The sequence below is a fragment of the Trichoderma virens genome, assembly GCF_000170995.1.
Source record: "Trichoderma virens Gv29-8 chromosome Unknown TRIVIscaffold_5, whole genome shotgun sequence".
Lineage (NCBI taxonomy): Eukaryota > Fungi > Ascomycota > Sordariomycetes > Hypocreales > Hypocreaceae > Trichoderma > Trichoderma virens.
In genome coordinates this window covers 793401-813347 of record NW_014013744.1, presented here as the reverse complement: position 1 = coordinate 813347, position 19947 = coordinate 793401, and the positions used below count along the sequence as shown (strand labels likewise).

The 19947-nt window shown below is 49.1% G+C and overlaps 5 protein-coding genes across 5 annotated transcripts; 2 read left to right on the top strand and 3 right to left on the bottom strand.

Annotated features, from left to right (window-relative positions):
* Positions 1-1062: 1062 nt before the first annotated feature.
* Positions 1063-5063, bottom strand: TRIVIDRAFT_220738 (putative Pfs NACHT and ankyrin-domain-containing protein; the record flags this gene model as incomplete). Its single annotated transcript, XM_014102221.1, has 2 exons — positions 1063-4076; positions 4139-5063. 2 exons carry the CDS (start codon positions 5061-5063, stop codon positions 1063-1065), a joined length of 3939 nt encoding a protein of 1312 aa, XP_013957696.1.
* A 1709-nt stretch (positions 5064-6772) lies between these two features.
* TRIVIDRAFT_55997 (uncharacterized protein) lies at positions 6773-8364 on the top strand (the record flags this gene model as incomplete). The annotated part of the gene is made up of 2 exons (XM_014102220.1): positions 6773-7227; positions 7299-8364. 2 exons carry the CDS (start codon positions 6773-6775, stop codon positions 8362-8364), a joined length of 1521 nt encoding a protein of 506 aa, XP_013957695.1.
* Positions 8365-11539: 3175 nt separating this feature from the next.
* TRIVIDRAFT_79870 (uncharacterized protein) lies at positions 11540-14425 on the top strand (the record flags this gene model as incomplete). The annotated part of the gene is made up of 2 exons (XM_014102219.1): positions 11540-11558; positions 11743-14425. The coding sequence occupies 2 exons, from the start codon at positions 11540-11542 to the stop codon at positions 14154-14156; spliced, it is 2433 nt and encodes an 810-aa protein (XP_013957694.1).
* A 131-nt stretch (positions 14426-14556) lies between these two features.
* On the bottom strand, positions 14557-16369 carry TRIVIDRAFT_178919 (glycosyltransferase family 20 protein; the record flags this gene model as incomplete). Its single annotated transcript, XM_014102218.1, has 2 exons — positions 14557-15984; positions 16057-16369. The coding sequence occupies 2 exons, from the start codon at positions 16367-16369 to the stop codon at positions 14705-14707; spliced, it is 1593 nt and encodes a 530-aa protein (XP_013957693.1).
* Positions 16370-17945: 1576 nt separating this feature from the next.
* On the bottom strand, positions 17946-19408 carry TRIVIDRAFT_74061 (uncharacterized protein; the record flags this gene model as incomplete). The annotated part of the gene is made up of 2 exons (XM_014102217.1): positions 17946-18671; positions 18726-19408. The coding sequence occupies 2 exons, from the start codon at positions 19289-19291 to the stop codon at positions 18017-18019; spliced, it is 1221 nt and encodes a 406-aa protein (XP_013957692.1).
* Positions 19409-19947: the final 539 nt, after the last annotated feature.

Genomic DNA, 19947 nt, shown 5'->3' with positions numbered 1-19947 from the left:
ATGGCGTCAGGTTAAGGCTACCTTAACAGCAATTCCTGGTGGAGCAATCCGCGTGGGTTCGAGTCCCACTCTCGTCAGATTTCTCTTTTTGCATTTTGCTCCTCAAAACGAAGCGAGGCCGAGACTAGAGCTTCTAGTGCGGCCTTCTTTTTTGGATGGAAGCGTGAATCAAATAATAAATAGCATCGTCATCCTTGAGCCATGGTTAATTATGATTCGCTCCGGCTCGGGGGGGCTGGCATCGGAAGTCCTCTGTAAGTCGATTGTAAACAGCAATCCTAAGGAAGAAGAACAGATACACGAACAAAGGGAGTGGTGCAGCATTATTCTCGACTTCAGAGCAAATACAAACACTGACAGCACTTTTCCTTGGATGTACAGAGCGGTATTTTCACGTTATACCAGCAAGTCTCTTATCAACGCCGTCATTAGACATTACCAGCAGCTGCTGTCTGGGTTGGTCGCAGCATTCCCCAAGTTTGTAAATCCTCACATCAAGACCTTCAGATGGATGTGAATGAATTGCGGTTTGGATACCCCAGAGATGATTGTATGGTGGTTCCTCACAATTCAACAAACCCCCAGCTTCCAGATCTTCATGCATTCGGCGGCCTTTCTTTTTCGGTCCCTTTCAATATATTTTTAATCGACGCAGGCCTCAAAGAGTCGCATCGTATTAGATAATTCGACTATTTCATCGATTGCATGCTGTCCTCTAGTTAGAAACTAAACCTGCCGTTTAATATAAAGGACTATTGAGCGCTATTATGTCAAGACAATAGCAATGTCAGATACTCACATTACTTATACTCCCGTGTATGTAATAAAAGTAACCCGTTTGATCAAACGTATAGCCCAGCTTATCAATGGCTTCTGCTGTGACTAAGTGATCTGCGAGTCTAGTCAACATGCCTGATGGATATGCGTTTTGATGAGGGCGGAGTCTTCGGTCATTTTTATATGCCCGCACTTCTAGCGGTCGGCGAGAAATATTTACTGTTTCCCTTCGGCTCCGCTGCTTATCATCTGAAGATGTGAATGCCTCGGCAAGTTCGTTCTATGTTAGAATCCGAATACATTAGCTTCGGTCGATGGCTCGAGGTGGTGATTTCGAATAAGTAGAAAATCTATGATCCTTACTTGCGTGCGAGTTTCTACTGTAGCCCCATTTGTGGCTTTTGAGTCTGAGATAATATCCTTGTTCTCTGGGATCTTGAGGGTTGATTCTTCTTCATCAGGGCCGATTTCAGTTTCACTATCTTCCATTAAGTTTGTTTCCCCTGCTATTCCCTCTTTGGGTTTCGTCTCCAGGCGCTTTTGGATTGTTTTGAGAGCGGATAGAATGATATCTTGGTCACTTGCCTGCCCCAAGATAGCCCTGGAAAGTTGCCACGACATCTCGTACGCTGGTGATAATTCAACAACTTCTTCATCTCCCTGCTCCTCACCCTCTACCCTCAGGGTCTTATCGCGTGATTGAGTAATCGTACTTTCCAGAAACGAGACCAGAGCTTCTAGCAGAATGACGTACAGAATATCGCCTTCTAGGGGGTCCTCACCATCCGATATAGCGGCTGGCATCGGAGGGACGTCCATCGTCGTCTCCGGATAATTATGTGCCTCCTCGGCATCTTTTTGCATCTCAACTTCACACACTGAAGTAAGCGTTGCTATAATTGTTCTCGAACTGCTGTTTGCTACGCAGCACGTTTCGGAGTACTGCTTGCAAAGTTCTGAGAAGAAACGTTTCGGCACTACTTGAGCCCACTCATCTAAGTCATGCCGCGCACCGTGTTGGAGAAGTAGTAAGGCTAATTCGGTATCATTACATTGAAGCGCTTTCATTAGCGGTGTGTGACCGTAGGAATCCAAAGCGTCGACGAATTCCAGATTCTCACAGTAGTCCAAAAGCTGCTCAACGGCTTCAAGGTTACCACGGTCAGCCGCGAGGTGGAGCGCATTTGCACCGTGGTCCGGAATGGAGGACATAATTTTTGCGCCTCCTTTAAGGAGCTCGGAGATGACATATGGGTTTCCGTAGGCCGCCGTGTGATGAAGGGCCGTCCATCCATCTGGTCCTGTATGTTCCACATCTGCCCCGGCTGTGATGAGTAGCTCAACTGCCTTAAGGAAACCCTTACTTGCCGCCCAGAAAAGTGGCGTAACTCCGGCGGTCTCTGTTTCTAGATCCAGGCCGGCTTTGATTAGCGCATCCAAGACAGAATACGATTCTTGAGATATCGCCATTTCCAAGGGTACTATTTCGCTGTTGACCAAAATCGGGTCAATTCCTAAAGACAAAAGAGACTCGACTACGTCACCCCAGTCCCATTTTATCGGCTGCTCGAGGAGACGGATCTGGCAGCAGTCCAGGCAGGTGGCAAATAACTCTCCGTCTTGTCTGAGGTAGATATCCAAAAGCCACATAACCATGTCCCTTGCTTTGTATATTATGGCGTAATCTAAAGGAAGATGATGGAACTGATCATGCGTGTTTATATGCTGTTGCAGCTCCGGCATCGTTTCAGCTAGGCTTCGGAGATTAAAGATGGCTAGAAGGTGTAGAGGAGTTGCAGTACTGGACATTGAGAGCCTGCCGCGCGTGAGCTCGTCAAGTTCGATTATATCGATACAGAGAGCCACCAGTGTCTCTGTTCGAAGCAGAATTGCCAGCAACTTGTCGAGCGATTTTGTCCGACTTCCTTTTGTCAGGGCAAAATGTTTTCCCCAGTATAGGGCAGCGTAATCGAGAAAAGGGTACTGCGTCAGCAGCTTTTCAAGGTCGTTCACATCCGGTTTCGACACTGAGCGAAACACGTCGAAGGTCAAATATGTTAAGCAGGTTTCAGCCAAGATATCATGAGCGTTGAGTTGATCTTTTCCGTAGTCTGACAGGCTTGGGTCCTGTGAGAGAAGAAAATCTTTAAGTGACGCGTGAATGAGCTGATAGTAACCGTCAACCTCGACTATGAGATCAAAGCACTCTGTACTGAGTGGGAAATCACGGGGCAATCGCTGCGTTGCGCTCAATCCGGTCCGACCAGGCTTTATGGCGAGGGCCTCGAGCAGTTCCAGCTTCGATGGCGATCGATGTGCATTAGCCACCCACAGCAGCGCTCTCAAAGCACGATCACGGCTGTATTTTTGGCGTGCTAGAATTCTGCGGATTGCCTGGCCATATATCTCATCCAGCCCTTCCACCGGGTCCTGCAGAGCTTCCTTGATGTCTTCCACGCTTCCAATGTCCTTGAAGTCTTTCACCTTTATGCGAACCCACAGAAAAGTTCCTCCAGCCTTGCTGAGCATTAAATCTTTGATCTCTGCGAACCCTTGGTACTCTTCAGGAGAAGGATCAAGATTTACCTCGTCCACTTTTTCGGATATGTATGACTTTATATCATTTTCATTAGCGCCATCATCAACTTGAATCTGTGGAAAGTGGTTGAAGGCGCGATCTATGACTTGGTAGTGCAGTCGGCTAAAAACAAGGACTTTGATATGAGGCGGAGATGGTATGTTTTCTACGAGAGACGTGATGAAGGCACAAAAATCCTCAAACTGTTTGTCCTCGAAGCTGCTGCATTCATCGAGACCGTCTATGATGATGTAACATGACTGAAACTTATTCAAGACAATACGAATCCATTCTTTCATCTGGGCTCTAGAAGGGCTCTCTCTGGTTTCTGAGATGGTAATCTGAAGAATAGATTCGATATCATCAGCAGATGTCAATTTTAGACAGATCTGTGCAAGAAGAGACCCCAGGAGGCTATTTAGGTCCATTCTGACGGTATACCGAGTTGAGCTACAGTATAAGTATGCAAGAGCCGAGTCGGATTCGCCATTTTGGGTGCCCAGGTCGTGAATTACTCGGGAGGCGAGATGTGATTTGCCGCAACCGGGCTTGCCGTAAATCCAAAGGAGGGTAGATGCAGATTCTTCGAGCCAATGTTTGAACATGTCATGCTCCATTAGCCATTCTCCAGTTCCTTTGACCCTCCTATCATAGGTGTCTTCCTGGATTTTACCAACGGGTAGAGAGGGGAGCCACTTTAAAAAATGGCTATTCTTTTCATCTATAACGGCCAGATTAACTTTTCCACCTAGTAGTCATAGAGAAGAAAGTAATATAACATACCTAGAGCCCGTCGATTATCGATACTTTTCACCTCTGCCACCATCTGTCTCCTCTTGATTTGATTAGATGCATCAACAGCGGCGATACCCCGTTGGATAAGGCGAAGTCGTCGGCTATTGGCCAAGGTTATTAATTTTTCCAATTCGATGACATGTCGCTGGAATTCTGCCTTAATATCACGAAAGGTGACGTCGAAATTCTTCAATTGCGCCTTCAACAGTAGACTCAAGCCCTTCCTTTCCTTGCCGTCATCATCAAAGAATATTTTGGCTGCTGTAGTGCAAAAATCCAGAACATCGGTAACAATGTCGATCTGTGAAGCTTGAATATCCGGGTCGTTGGCAAAGAGATTTTCCGTGTGGTACTTGTCTAGGATACTCAATTCACCGGCCATAGAGGCAAGTGTCTCGATGATCCTAGCTTGATAGCCATCCAGTCGCGCCCCCAATGAAAGGATACAAGTAATGCCACCCAGAATAGCAGACGGGGGCACGGGACAAGACTGGGAAGCTGCCGATACTACGGGAGTAACCAAATTAACAAGGTCGTAGAAGGGTTTAATCTTGCGAGTAAATTCAAAGAGTTTACTATTGTCCACTCTTTTCTGAATGATATGCTGCAGCTTGGAAGCAAAGGTTTGGAAGCCCTCAGGTTGAGAATTCTGTAGAAACAGTTCCTGCTGCTTCGGCGTTAATTTGTCCATCTTGGATTGCCATGAGGCCAATATAATGAGGGTCTTCTTCTGGGCCTGATTCTGCGTTTGGTCTTGTTCCGTTTCATTGCTTTTCTGTGGTATCGACTCGATATCCCCATAGAAAGGGTCAACATCCTGGCCGTGGCTTGAGTATGCCGAGTTGATAGTTGAGCTACGCCTTGGCCGACCAAAGCTACCTGTGTCGTGCCTAAACGTTGGCCTGCGATACATAATTGTACTTTCCATTTCAGAGGATACCTATAGTACCTAGGTACATGTACTTAGTAGGTATAATAGAATGCGTCGTCCGTTCTATCACTTACTGTTCTTATCAGCATTTCTACTTAAGCACTGAATCTTGCATTACATCATCTTAAAATGCCTCTTCAAAACCCCGCGCTGAAGAGAGTGCATGTAAATATACATGTAGGCAAGGCCAACCCATCATAAATATCGGCTGCCTTGGGAGCACCGCCCCAAAAGGATCTGGTCAATTACTGTACATGATCCAATACGCCAGTGAGACCCACCGAAGGATCAACCATTAAATAGGTACATAGTACCTTAGGTAGATAGGTATATAGGTACATGAGGTATAGAGAGCTCCCTATATATATCACGTTATGTGTCATGTAATTTGGGATTAATACTGGATACTTAGCAGCCACTCCCAAGAGGATTGACAACTCCTGAATCATATACGACAGAAGAGATAGCTGAGGCTGCTAATGGAGGATCGGTGGCGGCGGCTGGAGTACCTCAACTAGCAGGAAGAGTTTAGGTCTTGTTGAGGTCTGGTGTTCACACAGCACGGCCATCATCCCCACTAAACTTTCAGGGGAGCAGCCCCCACGATACCGCACATAGTGGTCAGTCTGATCACCTAAACGACCAAATGCCGGTCATGTCTTGGATTACCGTCGTCTTTTCTCAGAGTCAGGCAGCTATTGCCGCCCATGACGTGCCGAGCTTGAAACAAAGCACGAGACTTGGTTCCTTTTGTGGTCAAATCACGCTTCCGACAGTCATTTGCTGATGCATGATTTGACTTTGACTGAGACGCTGCGAGATCCGTCGCATCTGGTTCATGTGCCCTTTAGTGCATGTATAGTCTCAACTTTACGCCCGTGTATTAATACAGGTCAATACCGTATTTCTCATCTCGCTACCCGTGCCAACGTTCTTTGTTCTTTATTTTGATAACAAAACACTTCGAATCCATCAATCCTTTGATTCCTCAAGTTCAACTCTCTCCTACAACTTTAGTTTGGTGGCGTCGACTTCCCCTGTCTGCCTATGACTCCCCCCCTTGCCAAAAGCCAAGCGTTGGCATCAATGCCGAGATGCTAAGTTTCGCATCTGCAGGTCTGCTGACGCTCCTCCACACCACAGGCAATGCAGCTGATCCCGCTCAGCCTTGCTAACGCCAAGTTGGCTGTGCTTTTTTTTTCTCCTGCCGGCGTCACCAAGAATTTAGCCAGAGAATGTGTCAGAGATGCGGTCTGACTTGCTCTCTCGCGTGCTGAGACGTGTCCACTGTTCTGTCGTAGTAACATAGCCGCACATGATGATGGCGGGCGTATATTCTCGTGGGATTATTTCCCCGGGTGCCTGCAGCTGCAGCTACTGGTTAGCATTCGCAAGGTGTCAGGGATGAGTTGAGCAAAAAAAGTATATGTTGACGAGCATGTCGTTTAGCTCACCACCATCGTCTAGAGCTGCAGCTCCTGCGGCTTCTCAGCTTGTTTCAGCCCTATCTATCCTGCTGAGAGGCTTTCGCTCTTTGTTCCTTTGAAGCCTGGATGCTCGTTCAGCACTAAAGCAGCCGCACTGATTGGCTCATTCTGCGGTGCTATATTATGCCGCCAGTTTCCCCTTCTCGCACCTTGGCCGTGAAGCCTCCAGGGCGCCGAAATGGTGCTTCGCCAAAGTCCTTCATCATGAGCTCTGTCACCGAGTTCTATCGCTCGCAAATCGGCGGCGAATCCGTCATCAACTACGCCTACACCGACTTCCCCTGGAGGCTCCTCGCCAAGGACGTCTACTACTTCTTTGTCTACTGCTGGGCTCTACCTTGGGTTTTGTTTCCTATTCGCACGTATGGCTCAGATGAGCTTGACGAGCTATATCCATCCTGGATGAACATATTCTGTGTCGCCGTCCATGTCTTCTTGTTCGTCTTTCAGTTCATCTTTCTTGTTACCCTGCCATTTGTCATTATTTTCCCTGCATGGATGGGAATCGCCGGTATTGTGGCCTTCCATTTTCTAAACAGATTAATCTGTATGCTGCTGAATGGCACGGAACTCATCTTTCACTCTGATGAAAAGTATGCAAAGTCGCAACCCGAGCATGAGAACGAGCAGTGGGTATTTTTGAATGGCGTCTCCGTCGGGTAAGTGTCACCTCATAATGCCACAGATTTTGTGTCATTACTTCATTTACTAACACGAACCAACAATGCAGCCAACACTGGATGAAGATGAATCTAAATCGTCTAGCCCTTACATTTGGTCGCCCAATTCTCGGCATCCACAACCGGACCTCTGGTGTTCTTTTCGATGTCATCGAGTGCCTCGTGCAGCGCAACTTCTCATACGCAACTACCGATATTCGTGTCTGCTATAAGCACCTCAAGGACATTCTTTACGACCCAAAAAAGTCAAAGGTCGTCTTCATCATGCACTCTCAGGGCGCCATAGAAGGCGGTATGGTTCTAGATTGGCTCCTCCAGGAGATGCCCCAGGATCTACTTGCAAAGCTTGAAGTGTATACATTTGGCAGCGCCGCCAACCATTTCAATAACCCGCACCGCCACGTCATATCGCAAGATTTAACCAGGTCAAGGCCTCTTGAAGCGATGCAGACGCTCGTCTCTGAGGCCTGCTACGAGACTCCAGTCACCACCCCGCTGGAGGTAAAGAAGGATCCTATGATCACTGCTTCTATGCTGCGAAGATCTTCTTCCTTGGCTTCGTACCACACCGCCTCTGCTGCCAAGGACAGAGCTATTGGCCATATCGAGCACTATACGCACAACACCGACTTTGTTGCCATATGGGGCATTCTCCATTTTGCAACAAACAGAATGGCTTGCTTGCAGTTGCCTCGGTTCCTTGGCCGCCTTTTCAACCGTTCTAATGGTCACGGCGGACATCTTCTCGTGCAGCATTACCTGGACGGCATGTTCCCTCTGAAACGCGACCCGGAAACTGGAGAGTTTATTGGAGCTGACGAGAAGAATGAGTTCATGGAGGAGGTTATCAAGTTTGGTATTGAGGGTACCGCTATGGAGAACGCACGAGAGGCCTTTGAGATTAGTTATGGAGGTACAGGGGGATTCGGTACGGGTGAGATAACGACCCCTATCGAGGTTTACGACCAGTTCTCTGCGCGTAAGAGACACAAAAAGGACGTCAAAGTCAAAGAACTCAGCAGGTTGTGGATGTACAGGAACGGAATGAGTCCTCCTGAGAAGTCACAAATGTTGCCAGCCGAGTTGATCGGGATCGCTAGGAACTCGACGCTATGAGACAGTTCACGGGCAGACATATGAGTCGTGTCGAGAGTCTCTCACAGTAAGATGGGCCGATGTCATGAGCATGATTTGATGCATGATTTGAAGCATTGCTTGGCAAAGAATGTCTTCTCTATTTTTTTTTCTTTTCCTGTCTTTTCTTTTCATATAGAATGAGATAGATACCTGATGGGATTTACGTGGGTAGGGGATCCCTCCTTCCTGGTTCATGAAATTAGCGTTCTGATAGCAAATGTGGGCTATAATACTAGATATGCATGAGTACTTGTATGGATGAATATACCCGTTGGTTCCACCTCTCGTGATCAACTTAGAGTCTTCGCCTCTAATTTGGCCTGACGAAGTCCCTCGCGAGTTGAGGAGCTCAGAAGTTCACCGTACTTCTTACAGGCGTTGTGGATTGGGCAGAAGAGACGAGAACGCCGGGTTCATCGCCTCCTAACGCCTTTGCTGTTGGGCAAAGACTCTCATAACGGCCGACTGTGCGTTGGGGGGGTAGATGCCGGTCTCTTTGAAGCCTGAGATGATATTTTGGCTTGTGAAGCCCTCGTTATAAATATGTTGGAAGGCTTCAAGGAAATTTTGCCGAGCGAAAGCCAGATCACCATTAAAGAGAGTTTTCCGTAATATCTTCTGATGGGCATGCTTAAGAGGTTAAAAAACACCAACGTCAAAAGGCTGAAGAATATAGGTTGAATGGGAAGGGAATACGGCGACGAGGATATCAAATTTAATGCAATATTCAATAAAATCGAGAGTTTTATGGCCTGTAAAGCCGGCAATAACGAGAAGACAATATATCTTTTCTTCTTCTGGCCGCTAGATTGGTGGGACTTCGTATAGTAGCGACCACGGCTTCTCAGGGTCTCGCAACTATATATTACAGCCAAAGTATTCGTCAAATCTTTATCCTAGCCGCTGAGCTTATGCTGACTTCTCCTAAGACCACAGATTAAAGTGATGAAGCCATTCCAACGTGATCTTATTATTAAAGAAGCCAGTCTCGGAGCGGGCGAAATAAATAGTTTCATTAGCGGAAGGTCTTGAAGACTATCCAAGGAGGCGTAGACTCGCCGGCAGCGTTAACGCTGCTAATGAGGGTTGCGGATTCTTTATTGCTTGGGCCGAGGACCTGTGGCCGCTCGGAACGAGTTATACGCACAACAAGGGCCTGAACGCATTCGCAAAGGCAGCCGAGTCGGATACCGCACTCGTCTTCGTTCCAACACTCTAAGGCACCGATACGATAGACCTTAATAATCTTCTCTAAGTTATCGAAGAATGTCATGAGATTCTCTACACTCAAGGCTTTAAATAACTTCCAGTCTTTCTCCATAGCCTTTATATAAAATTTCTAAACTTTTAGGTAGTCTAAGAGCCACTGACTATACTAACTCTTACCCAACTCCCCGGCATCAGGATCTCGTCGTCGTCGGAGGTCATTAACAGCGGCAATAAACTGTGGTTTAGTCACCGGAAACCCTCCTCGTTGCAGCCACATCACATACGCCACTAAGGCTTCATCTTAGTCATTCGTAAGGGCTCGTGGCCGTCCGGGGGCGCAAGGAATGGGATCAGGCCTCATGAGCGATGAAATGGCTCTTTGCACAGCTAACGGGCTGATCTTAAATTGTGCGGCGGCGGTGCGCACAGAATAAGCCTTTCAAAGCCTTAGGGGTCGATTGCGATCTTCTAGAATTGCGGCCGCAGCCTTAAAGGCGGGAGGAAACTCGTCCATTGCATTTAACATCAATTTCAACAGTATATTACGCGTCGTTGTTTTTATTTACATACAAATTGCAAGGGGATTGGAACTACCTACGGAGTTGGGTACCTATGTGCCGATTTTTTGGGCTGTCTCGGGGTTTTGGGGACAAACTTTGGAGTTGAAGACTACCTATAAGTTGACGGGTCCGAAACAGTACGAAACAGGCTAAACACCAAAACAAAAAGATGCAAAAGAGTCAAAAAGGAAAAAAAATATGACGAGAGTGGGACTCGAACCCACGCGGATTGCTCCACCAGGAATTGCTGTTAAGGTAGCCTTAACCTGACGCCATAACCAACTCGGCCATCTCGCCAATCACATTCGTTGAAATTCGGGATTCGTATTGTGTACTATCAAGGTGCTACGATTACGTCTGAGCTCAAGACGCGGCGATCTCATCCGTTATTGATACCTACCCTACATACAGAGTAGAAGGCAACAAATGTTCCAAGATGAGGGCTGTTTCTCTGAATAAAGAGTCGTGGTATTAACTTGTTGTAATTACTTTTTTTACATGCCTGTTGTCATTTCTCAGGTAAGAAAGCGGTTTGTGTGACGAGAGTAGGTAAACTGCCTTGCCCTGGCTTTGTCGCAGGTGGCTGTAGATTGTTGGGATAATAGGGAAGATGTCCAATGAAGACGTTGTGCCAAGGTCAAGCGAATGATACTAATGGTGGTATGTTCAACAAGGTTGTTGAGGAGTTAAGCGACGGGCCGGGATTGTACAAGTACGCAACCGTGAAGATATTCACGCCCGCTCTCCTTGTCCAGGTACCGCCAGCCTCACTGACCAGTTCACGATCCAACAGCAAATCAAGGCTGCAGCAGGCAGGACGTGGCGAAATGGGGCGACCTTGGACGGGCCTAAGACGCAGCCAGCGAATCCAATTGCCCGCCCGCCCTTCCATCCCCTCTGCCCTCCAGCGGGCCTGCAACAGCGGAAGTTCCAGAGGTCGTTCGTTTGATATCATTGCTCGTCTCTGCCTAGCTGAAGCTTGTTTGCGATGACGCACTCAGTCTCGAATTCAAGACCTGGACCCCTAATTTAAAGTAATTTTGCCCTGTGCTGGCTGTTTAAGTTCTCGAACCGCTAAAATCCTCTCAATTCCTCTCCTCTCTTCTCTTCATCCTTCAAGCCTCGAACCCTGTCGGCGTGTGCCGCTATTGATACTGCAGGATTTACTGCCGTGCTCGCCTACTAGGCCCTTTTCTGGCCTGACGACCGTTGCTACGAGGCTTTGTTTTTTTTCTGCTCTCTCTACTCCGTAACCCCACCTAGTCTCTCCAACTACCGTCACGACTTCTTTTTCTCTCTTTCTCTTCCTTCGTCATTGCTACATCGCAAACGCAGAAAACAGCAACGACGACTGCAGGGGAGCAAAGGCAAACACACCTGCCAGGATGTTCGTCCTTAGAAACGGTATGTAAAGACGGGAATGCAGCCTGCAGCCCGCGCGACTCCGCATATGCGCTGCAGCTCTGTTGCCCTATATAAGCCCCACGATTTCCGTCTTTCTTTGTTCACGCCTTTCCCTCTCGACTTGCCTTCATCGCTTGTGTTCTCTGCACCCGCAACATCGCTCTCGCTAACATCCATCTTCCAGTTGGCAAGCTGCTCTTCGGCTCAGCTACACAGGAATCCCTTATCGAGCTCCCTCAAGGCCAGCTCTACCTCGTCCGGCCCCTCTCGCCCAAGGGCTACTCAGAGCTCATCTTCAAGGACTCTGCTATTCGCATCCGCCGAACCAATCAAGACTTCCAATACCAGCTCGTCGTGCAGCGCGTGTTTGAAGAAGGCGAGGCTGAACTTCTCGCCGACGAAGAGGGAGAAGACGCTGAAATCGACGCTCTTGCGGGCGAACGCGACGAAAAGACTTTTCTACTCGACGAGTCTCTGCACTTCCGCATTGAGATCAGAGAGGACGGTGACGAGACTGTTCTCGCCTGGAAAGACTTGAGTGGCGACAACGGCGACCTCTACGAATTTGTGTGCGACAACGTCACATCTACAGAGGTGAAGCGTTTCCTCCGGACAGCGCAGGAGTGTCAGTACGAGCGAAAGTACCGCAAGCCGCACACGACAGCCTCAGACGAGGACCTTGAACAATTTGAGTTCCCCGAGGAGCAACCCATTCCACCCGCCAGCCCCATTCATAGCCCGACTCTCACTAGGTCCATCGATTCCATCGACGACATGTTCGCCAAGAGGACTGCCAATATTTCGGCCAAGCGCGGGCCCGCGGTAGAAGAATCCTTGGAGGAACCCCTTGAGGGACATCAAGAAGATGAGGTCGAGGCTCCTCAGCGGGCGCGGGACCCAAATGCCCCCCCTAAGCCTTTGGAGATCTATGCTGCCGTATCTGGCGAATTGCATCTCTACGATCCACAAGCAGGCCATTTCTCCCAGGTCGAAGACTCCGTCATTGCTACCGTTTCTGAAGTTGGAAAATGGGAGTATTGGCTGCAAATTGATGCTGCCGGGAAGTCTGTTCTAGGCACCCCTGTCACCGCCGAATTCAACCCTGTATTCGACTTTGAGCACCTGTCCTTCATTTTCAACCACTGGTCTGAAGATGGGACTGGAAGGTCTTGGCTAATCCGATTCAAGGATCAGCCAACACTGGAGAAGTTCCAGGAGGCGGTGATGCAGGCCATTTGGGAGAAACTAAATGAAACCAAGTGGAAGAAGATCCAGGAGAAGGAGCGTGAGTATGTCTTGGATTCGTTCAATGACCTCGCCATGGAAGATGCTCCAGAGGAGGAGGAGGAGGAAGAGGAAGAAATCGATGAAGAAGAAGACCTTGGACGATATGAAGAGGACGAGGATGAAGAGCAACAAGAGAGAGGTGACGGAGACGTCAACTCCCAGCTTGCCGTGGGCTACAAACATGACCGCTCCTTTGTTGTCCGCGGCTCCAAGATTGGAGTTTTTACCCACACTCCGGATAATCACCTCAAGTTCTCCACCAACATTTCCAAGGTGACCACCCCTGCGGGCAAACTGATGAACCCCAAGAAGGTCATGCTCCACATGGAGGACAGAGATCTCATCATGCAAAACGAGGTGGACCCGAACAAGCTCTACCGCATGGACATTGAGTACGGCAAGGTTGTCGATGAGTGGAATGTCCATGATGACATACCTGTCACGACATTTACCCCAGAGAACAAGTTTGCGCAGATGACCGGAGAGCAGACGTTCCTTGGTATCTCTCACAACGCCGTTTTCCGAATCGACCCTCGTCAAGCGGGTAACAAGATTGTCGATTCAGAATTGAAGCAGTACGTATCAAAGAACGACTTCTCTTCCGTTGCTACCACTGAGAAGGGCTACATCGCTGTGGCAAGCAACAAGGGTGATATTCGCCTCTTTGATCGTCTTGGAATCCGAGCCAAGACACAGCTCCCTGCCCTTGGTGATCCAATTACTGGCATGGACGTTTCGGCTGATGGCAGATGGATCTTGGGAACTACCAAGAACTACATCCTCCTCGTCGACGCCCAGCAGCACGGCGGAAAGAATGAGGGAAAGCTTGGTTTTGAAAAGCCATTCGCCGCCGACTCGAAGCCTCGTCCTCGTCGTCTGGCTCTTTCCCCAGAGCACGTTGCTCAGTTTTACCATGAGACTGGTCAACCTGTGTCTTTCACGCCTGCCAAATTCAACACTGGTGAGGGTGCAGAGGAGACGAGTATCATTACTGCCTCCGGACCTTACATCATCGAGTGGAACCTCAAGCGGGTTATTCGCGGCCAGAAGACACCATACAAGATTAAGCGATACGAGGAAAAGGTTATGGCAGATGACTTCAAGTTCGGCTCGGACAAGAACGTCATTGTTGCTCTGCCCAACGAAGTCAACATGGTTGCCAAGCAAAGTCTCAAGATGCCTACCCGAGAAAGCATCATCGGTGACGTCCGACTACTTGGTAGTGGGCGGAAGTCTTCGGGACGGATTGGCAACGCCAGAAGCGGCCAGTACAAGCTCGGAAGAGATGACATTGTGGAGTCGCCTTATTAGAGCGTTGGCACGTATCGAATCTTTGAACATTTTCAAAGTATATGAGATGGGATATTTGAAGGAACGGAAAGTAGAAAAGGGACTGCAGGATGAGACGACGACGACGACGATGATGGGATACCATAGGTTGCTTTACATAACGCGGACAGGGTGGGAGATGGAGTTTGCTGGCTTCACGATTCTTTTTTAAGTTTATGATTTTTTTCCCGCTTAGATACCTTGTGTCTGCGTAGTACATTTCGAACTGGTGAATAAAGCCAATGACGTTTATTCTCGAATTTTGTTGATGCTGGTTGCAGATGCACATGTGAGGATGGGATGGGATAACTAGGTAGCTTCAATACAATATGTTCTTTGACAAGACTCCTTGACAAAAGAAGAAGAGGAAATTAATCATGTTCAAGAATAACTCATACATACACGTTTTTTATTCGCTAACCCAGCGTAAACAAAGACAAAAGAAGCAAACATCCTTTGGGCTACCATAACACAGTAATTAGAAGAAGAAGGATACCATAAAAACAAATCCAGCAACACCAACTATTAACCTATTCAGACGATTCCGGCACCTCGGAAGAAGGCTGCCCGGTGCCTGTTATCAGGTCCTTGGCATCTTCGGCCACCTGCTTCACCTTTTGACCAAGACCGACGACGGCACCGGCGACATTGCGCAGCGTCTTGGTCTGCGCATTTTCCGAGCTGAGGCGAGTCATCTCCGCGACGAAGCTGGCTCCCCACCAAGCACTCGTATACTTGAACACGTAGCGCTCGAGCTTACGGTAATTGGCCTCCCGCTGCTCGGGGCTCATCGTGACGGCGTCGTGAATGGCGTTGGCGAGCTCCTCAGTGTTCCAGGGGTTGACGATGAGGCTTCCGTTAAGAGATTGAGCGGCACCCGTAAACTCACTGAGAATCATCACGCCGTGGTTTTCGCGCTGCGTGGCGATGTACTCGTATGATACGAGGTTCATGCCGTCGCGCGTAGATGAGACGAGGCACACGTCCGAGACGGCATATAGCGCAGTAAGCTCCTCAAAGGAGACGGACTGATGAAGGAAGTGGATGGGCATGAATTCAATGGTTCCAAATTTGCCATTGATACGACCGACAAGTTCATTGACAACGGCCCGGAGGTTCTGGTATTCCTCCACATCTTGCCGGGATGGAACGGCGACCTGGACGAGAACAATTTTGCCGATCCACTCGGGGTGCTCTGTCAAGAAGACCTCGAGAGCATGTAGTTTCTGGGGCACACCTTTGATATAATCAAGACGATCGACGCCAACAATCAGTTTTACGCCCTCGAACTTGCGGCTGAGGGTGGCAATACGCTCCTGGACCTTGGGTCTCTGGAGGCCTTCGACAAACTTCTCTGGGTCGATGCCGATAGGGAAGGCGCCGACGGTAACAAAGCGGCCGTTCCAATCAACACCGTTGGGGGTGGTTGGGGTATCAAGAATTCGGGAGCAGCTGCTGAGGAAATGACGAGCATAGTCGTACGTGTGGAAGCCGATGAGATCGCAGTCAAGGAGACCGGTGAGAAGAGCCTCTCGCACAGGTAGAATACGATAGATTTCACTGCTGGGGAAGGGTGTGTGCAGGAAGAAGCCAATTTTGACGTCCTTCTTGGTGTCGCCGATCTCCTCCCGCAGCATCTGGGGCAGCAGCATCAAGTGGTAGTCGTGGACCCAGATAAGATCGCCGTCCTGAACATCCTTGATAACGGTCCTCGCGAAGAGGCGGTTGACTTCCTGGTACGCAGCCCACGCAGACTCGTCAAAGGTGATTTCACCGGGGTGGTAGTGGAAGAGGGGCCACAGGATCGAGTCTAAACGGGGAAGAGAGTATACATGTCAGCATCGTTATGTGCACTTGGGACATGGGGGCGAGAGGAACCCACTGGCAAAGCCGTTGTAATGTCTGTCTGCTAGTTCGTCGTCGATGAAGACGGGATGGGCGCCGTATTCATCCTTGAGACGCTTCTTCATTCCTTCGACTTCGTTCTCGGGGACCTCGAGACCCGGCCATCCATACCACTGGAAACTGGTCGTTTTGCTGAGGCCACTGAGACCGGTGACCAGCCCACCGGACGACATGGAGAAGCTGTAGCTTCCATCGTCGGAGCGCTTGATGGTGATGGGAAGACGGTTCGAGAGGAGAAGGAGACGGCCCGAGTTGGTGCCCTCTCCGTTTGATCCAACAGCAGCAGGCATTGTGTTGATTCTACCCGCCGAAGCTCTTGGTTGTAGCTTGTCGGTCGAGATCCAGCTACTTTGGTTCAGCTGGGCGAAGGGTTCGAAATGAAGCTATTCGGTACGACGACAGTGGCTGCGACTAACAGCTCGGCTAGGCGTGGCGACTTGATTGATGGGCTCGGGATGACGACAATTTGCGTCGTAGCTCAAGACTTGAGCTCAGGCAAAAAAAAGCTTCGGGAGGCGCACGGCCAGGCGGCCCTTTGGGATGGTAGTTGCTATCGCGCAGAGGGACTCACAACCATCAGGCGCTTGGCAGGGGGACGAGTGAATTTGCCACGATTCTATGCTAGAAGCAGAGACGGAGGAGAAGCAGGCAGTTGCGTGTATGGTTGTGTTAAAGCTTATGTCGCATCCAATGGATCTTATTATATAAAGCTTCGCGAGGAGGGGCAGGGCGGCACAGCCTTTAGCAGGGAGGGGGAGGGGCAGCTTTTGGGGCCCTTTTTAGCGGCCATTGCCCGTATTAGCACAGCTCGAGGGCCTAAAGCAAGGCCTAAAGCAGGTTGCATTACAGCTCCCTGACGCAGTCACGCATACAAGGCACAGCGAGGATTGTTGTTTGCAACGGTGATGAGGGATATTCTCTTCCTCTGCCTGCCTACCTCTATTGCCTACCTCTAGGGATCAATGCCGGTACTGTGACACGCCCTGCAAGGACCGGAGAAATGCTTGTGCTCGTCAGCTGGAGCATGGCTGTTTTGTGCATGTGAGAGGTCGGAGCAAACAGTCCGTTTTTGCCATGTTGGGGATCAGCGATCAGCAATCAAAGCGGGAAGAGAATCTTAGACATCCATGGATGCTAGTAAACTAGGTAGCTGCTAGAAAAATATGCAACAACGACTAAGCTCTGATGCTGATGCTGATGCTATACAATATTGAAGTAATTGACGCTTGCCAGCTTCTATTGACGTCAATCTACGGCGCTGGCATTACAGCCCGGAAAATTCTACCGTAGCCCAGGTAACATGTAAGATGGGGGGTGCGTCAAATTCAGTTCCTGAGGGCGCTGGCCAATGAGTGAGAGCAGCATGGCCATGCATGACATTGGACTGCGCAAATACTTTGACGGGGTTATTCAACCGGGCCGAAGAAATTTGGTCTTATGTGGCATCCATGTACTCGTAGTGCCGGTGTGAGAGAGGACGAGCGAGATAAAGGCTTCATTCGAATTTCAAATCCATCCTTTCATGGGATTGCTCTGGCTCCTTTTCCACTCATATGGCTTAGATGCCTCCAACTACTCTGATAGGTAGCACAAACCAGCCACATGATGCTCAGGAATATCTCTGTCAGATAAGGGCGTGAGACATTTAATGCTGCCTCTTTCTTGCCCGAGGTTGGACAGACAGAGTGCTGTCGCATACAGTATCAGTGGTAAGCAAAGGAATTGTTGAATGAATTCAAGGTAGCAGGTGAGCTTGTAAGGCGAGACCAAAACCAAAACAGGATATTTCCGCCCCACTGTTTGTACCATTGGTTACCTCGAATGGACGTATATGTTGCTGACCTTGGTAAATATTCGCTACAACTTATAAATAAAACGCTCATTGCATCGCTTCATTGCCATGGATAATGCTGCCATCACTGGCAGGTATAGTCGCTTTATACTAGTTCCCCTACAATCTCGGTATCCTCGAGGTCCAGAACGCCTCTCTCCAGCCAACGAATGGTCCCGGTCCCCGGATCCAGAATACACCCAAAATGAGTACATTCATTCATAATGGGATACGATTTCACCCATCTTTGCAATGTATGTTCGAAAATAGCAGGGCTTTTTCTTTCTCCTCCTCTCTTTAATTCACGTTCATGCCTCTTGGCCAGTGCAGTCCATTTGCTCAGAATGCAATCCATTCGCTCTTCACTTTCCTCAACCAGTGCTTCCATACCCAAGACTGAACTGCTCTCCTTTTGTTTATATGCCTGAGGTGACTGGTCCGTTGGCGCTAAGTCGTGATTTGTGTGCACAATGAAGTCGACGGCTGACCTTGTTTGCGCGTTGACGAGGTCTTTCTGAACCACGGTAGTTTCCGCGCCAGAGCAGAGTATTACGTAGCAGGGCGCCGTCCGTGTTCCCGTGATGGATTTAACCACGTCGGTGATGGTTGGATGATGGCGCTCTGGGCGGAGAAAGTGTTGGCGGAGGACTGATGATATAGATGGCCGGACACCGAGGAGCACGAGGCTCTGGTGAATGCGAAGGGACAATGTAGAGCAGCTGTGGCCAGGCCGGAAGTTGAGTGATAAAGAAAGGTGCTGCCTGCGGGATCGTAAGCTTGTAACAGCTCCAGAGTCTCAATGCAATACGGCCTACCTCACTCCGGTCAACACGCCAACAAACCCAGCATAGGTGATGGTCCTCGCAATCACCGTCTGAGGCTCCTCAGACTTTGACCTCACGAACTCCAAGACAACAAGTACACTCCTAAGTTCAGGCATTCCCCAGTCTAAAGTTCGAAAATGCATCATCCTCGCGCTCGGCTCCGTATGGGTTTGCCTCTCTCCCTTCTTGAGCCGGGTTAGGACTCCGCCGCTTGTACACCCTAACAAAGTATCAAGCAGCAGATTAAAGGCCACCAGGAAATACATATCTACTCCGCTAGCCTTCGCAATGCCTACTAATTCTTGCGTTTCTTCAGATGAATATACCCGCCGAAGAATGAGGGACGCTGTAAATTTAATGATGGAGCGTAGGAATAACCACGGCACTGCTGACTCGAGAACCATGTCAAATAACGGAGTGATTTCTTTCATTTGCGGCGCAAAATCCGAGGCCATCTTGACATAACGCTCAGCTGGAGGAAGGTCAAGGTCGATGCGATATCTGGGGATGGGCTCCACCAGGGAATCAACTGCCCGTGCCGAGCGGCGCGATGCCATACTGATGATCGGTGTTGAAGTGTCTCAGCTCAGTATGCACAGCGGACGGACGGGAAGAAAGAGGGACAAATAAATCTGTAGAGCGGCGGCTCATTCTCTGCAAGTTGGGGAATGGTGGTCTCTCTGGTATAGCTCATGTTCGTGTTCATAGCAGGCAGCAGTGTAGCGGCAGTGGAACGGATGACTCAGGTGTCAAGGCCGCTGGACCGAATTGAGAACTCTAGGTTTCCTTTTCAGCTGTTAAACTTGTGATTTGCTTAGGTTACAAACTGGGAGAAGCTTCTCAGATGGTAGGAGTAAAAATCCAGGACGAGGCCAGAACTGGCTTTTGTCTTCCAATCTCTGTTTAGTACCTCAGCAGTGCTACCCAGTAGGTACTAAGGTACCTTAAATCATGTTCATAACATGTAACAATATTTCACCAGTACAAGCTGGCAGTAGTATCAAGCTGGCATAAGTTAACACAAAATGGGTCCTTACTATAATCGTTATTATCTGCCTAGAAGTAGTACCTCTCTAGAGGTGTCCCACTCTTCCGTGCGCTTGCAAAGCTGCAGATGCATGGGGACGCGACCCATCAACTTCTGTTATCGATAAGCATCTTCCGTGGCAAGGGCCTTTTTTTCCTTTTGATGCCAATCGCGGCGGCGACGACT